At 45.3% G+C, this 3,305-nt stretch overlaps 1 protein-coding gene across 1 annotated transcript; it reads right to left on the bottom strand.

Moving 5' to 3' along the window:
• Window positions 1–1,561: 1,561 nt before the first annotated feature.
• Window positions 1,562–2,931, bottom strand: LOC145565286 (uncharacterized). Its single transcript, XM_081625338.1, has 2 exons — window positions 2,578–2,931; window positions 1,562–2,440 (listed from the first exon to the last, which is right to left on the bottom strand). The coding sequence occupies exons 1-2, from the start codon at window positions 2,929–2,931 to the stop codon at window positions 1,562–1,564; spliced, it is 1,233 nt and encodes a 410-aa protein (XP_081481464.1).
• Window positions 2,932–3,305: the final 374 nt, after the last annotated feature.

Here is a 3,305-nt window from a genome sequence, read left to right as displayed (position 1 = left end):
CGGCCAATAATATCCTCTTCTCATTGCTTCTCTTGATAGAGCTCGTGCGCCAAGATGATTCCCACAAGTTCCCTCATGTATTTCTTCGATAAGTCTTGCGGATTCGTGGTTAGTTATACATCTCTGCAACGATAACGAAAACCCTCTTTTATATAACTGCCCCTGATACATGATAAACCAGACACTGTCTTTCCTTAGCTTCTGGGATTCCCCCTTATCAACCGGTAACGCCCCCGTTAGGAGATATGCCAGAATCTTGTCGTACCACTAACTGCTGGTATCAACACAGAGAACCTGCTCCGAGCCCTCATCTATACTTTTGTGCTTCAAAACCTCCACCATGACATTCCTCTCTAGATTATTAAAGCTCGAGTTGGCTAACCTTGCCAAAGTGTCAACCTGCGCATTTTGTGCTCTCGACACTAATTGAACTTCAAAATGTTGCAACTGGGCCGTTAACTGGTTTATTTTTTCTAAATATTTTATCATTGTTGATTCTCGTGCCTCATACTCTCCACTGAATTGACTAGATACCAACTGTGAATCTGTTTTGAGGACCAACCGTTTAGCGTCCGCCGCTATTGACAACTGGATTCTAGCTATCGCCGCTTCATATTCGGCTTCATTATTGGTAGCTTTGAATTTAAACTTCAGGGCATACTCAAAAGTTCCGCCAACTGGGGCTGTTATCACAATGCCTGCCCCAGATCCAGTTGACGTTGTCGACCCGTCCACTGACACCTGCCATGTCCCCAATACCTCTTCCTTATCATTATACAAAGTTTCCATAATGAAATCTGACAAGGCATGTGCCTTAATCGATACCCTAGGCTTATAATGCAGCTCAACCTGCCTGATGTATCCATCTTTTGCAGTGATTTTTCAAGGGGATGATTCGTCAATATTTCTATCGGATGAGCGTCAAAATAGGGTCGTAGCTTTTTGGCAGCAATTACTATAGCTAGCGCCATCTTTTCTATCACAGGATACCGTCGCTCAGTGGCGTTCAGCACATGGCTGACAAATTAAATCGGCATTTGTTGCTTTTTCCTCTCAACCAGCAACACTACAGCGACAGTCTTTGGCGACGCCGAGATGTACAGTTGCAACTGTTCTCCTTGTTCTGGCCTGGCCACTGTCGGAAGAGATCTCAAATGATTCCTCACAACCTCCAAAGCATCCGCTTGATCCTTTCCTCATTCGAAAGTTTTATTTTGCCGTAAAACCACAAAGAACGAAAGTGCTTTATCAGCTGATTTACTAATGAAGCGAGTCAACCCTGTCATCCTGCCCGTAAGCCTCTGTATATCTCGAATTTTTTTCGACTGTTTCATTTCAAGGATGGCATTCACCTTATCAGGATTTGCATCGATACCTCGTTCACTCACCATAAAGCCCAAAACTTCCCCGATCTGACCCCAAAAACACACTTTTCGGGATTCAACTTCATCTGATACTGCCGCAAAGTGGCAAAGGTTTCCTTCTAGTCAGTTATGTGATCCTTTTTCAGCTTACTCTTCACTATGGTATCATCTACATATACTTCTACATTGCGCCCCTTCTACTTTTCAAAGATCTTATCAACCAGTTTCTGATAAGTTGCCCCAGCGTTCTTCAGCCCAAATGGCATAGCCTTGTAGCAATATACTCCAGCATCTGTTATAAACGCTGTTTTGGGCCTGTCAGATTCATGAAGGCTGACCTGATGATATCCCGAAAACGCATCCAAGAAACTAAGCATTTCGTGGCCGGAGGTAGAATTCACCGATCTGTCTATCCGTGGCAACGGGTAACAATCCTTTAGGCAGGCCTTGTTAAGATCCATGAAATCCACACACATTCGCCACTTTTCAGTCAGCTTTCTCACCATAACTACATTAGCCAACCATTCCGGGTAAGTACACGGCTCTATGAACCCCACCGTTAAGAGCTTATTAACTTCTGCTTGTATTGCCTCAATTTTCTCTGTTGAGAAATTGCGCTTCTTTTGCCTTATCGGTCTGAACTTCCGATCTACATTTAGCTTATGTTCCATCACCTTGGGATGTATTCTAGGCATCTCAAGTGCCGAGAAAGCAAACACGTCTGCATTTTCTTGCAACAGGCTGATTAGGTGACATCTCATGCCGACAACCATGTCAGCCCTAACCTTTATTGTCCGACTCGGATCACCTGGTTGGAGTTCGACCTGCACTGTTTCTCCTCCTGGTGACGGCCTTGCGGCAGTTTCCGGCCTTGCATCAAAATTCTCCATAGACAAGTCCCGCACCGTAGGTTCTCTTTCCCTTTTTGGATTGCTTGGTATCTGGCCCTTCTGTACTCGATTTTTCAAAGCCGTCACATAACATGACTTTGCCATCACGTGCCCACCATGCACCTTTTCTACTTTTCCCAAATTTGACACATAGGCAATGGTCAAATGGTAGGTTGATACCACTGCCTGTATGTCATGAATTATTGGTCTTCCAATGATACCATTACGCTGATGGCACATCCACCACTAGAAATTCGGCCATGACATCTCTTACGGCCACTCCATCTCCAAATCTAACCGGGAGAACTATACTTCCCTCCGACCTCACTGTTGAACCCAATCACAGGATAAGATACCGGCGTTAAATACTGCCTTTCTATCATCAGTTCGTTAAACGCTTGCATAAACAAGACATTAGCTGAGCTGCCCCCATCCACCAGGACTCCTTTAACATCAGCCCCATTGATTGTTGTTATCAGCACCAAGGGGTCATCATGCGGGAAAACTATTCCCCTCGCATCTTCCTTTGTGAACACCACATCAGGTATTTCAGCCGACCAGGGGCGATTATCAACATCTAGGGCATTCACTATATGTCGGTGTTCTAACAGGTGCTTTCGTGCTCCACTTATCGTCCCTCCGTGCATTAGTCCACTAGTTATCACATCAACTTTCATTCCAATTGACAAGGGTGGCTGCCACCATCCCCTTGCCGATTTACCTGCCCTTGCCTTTCTGGCCTTCCTTCTATTTGTTGACGCTCCGGCTGCCGATACGGTGGTGGCTGACTTTCCCCCGCATGTAGTCGGTATTGAGCCAAATGACCCTTTCTTACCAACTCTTCAATATTATCCTTCAGTTGTGTGCACTCTTTAGTATAGTGCCCAAAATCTCGGTGGAACATACAATACTTCTTAGCATCCCTTCCTTTTGCCCTCATAGGTATGGGTCTCACCCATCCTTCTCGGTTCTGATTAACAGAAAATATTGCAGCCCTTGGCGTGTTCAGCGGGGTGTACGAACTGTACCGCATTAGTGCCTTGGCACTTCT

The sequence above is a fragment of the Chenopodium album genome, chromosome 10 (assembly GCF_948465745.1).
Source record: "Chenopodium album chromosome 10, dcCheAlbu1.1, whole genome shotgun sequence".
NCBI classification, from domain to species: domain Eukaryota; kingdom Viridiplantae; phylum Streptophyta; class Magnoliopsida; order Caryophyllales; family Amaranthaceae; genus Chenopodium; species Chenopodium album.
Note: the sequence above shows the minus strand (reverse complement) of the source record. Positions and strands in the feature narration are given on the sequence as shown.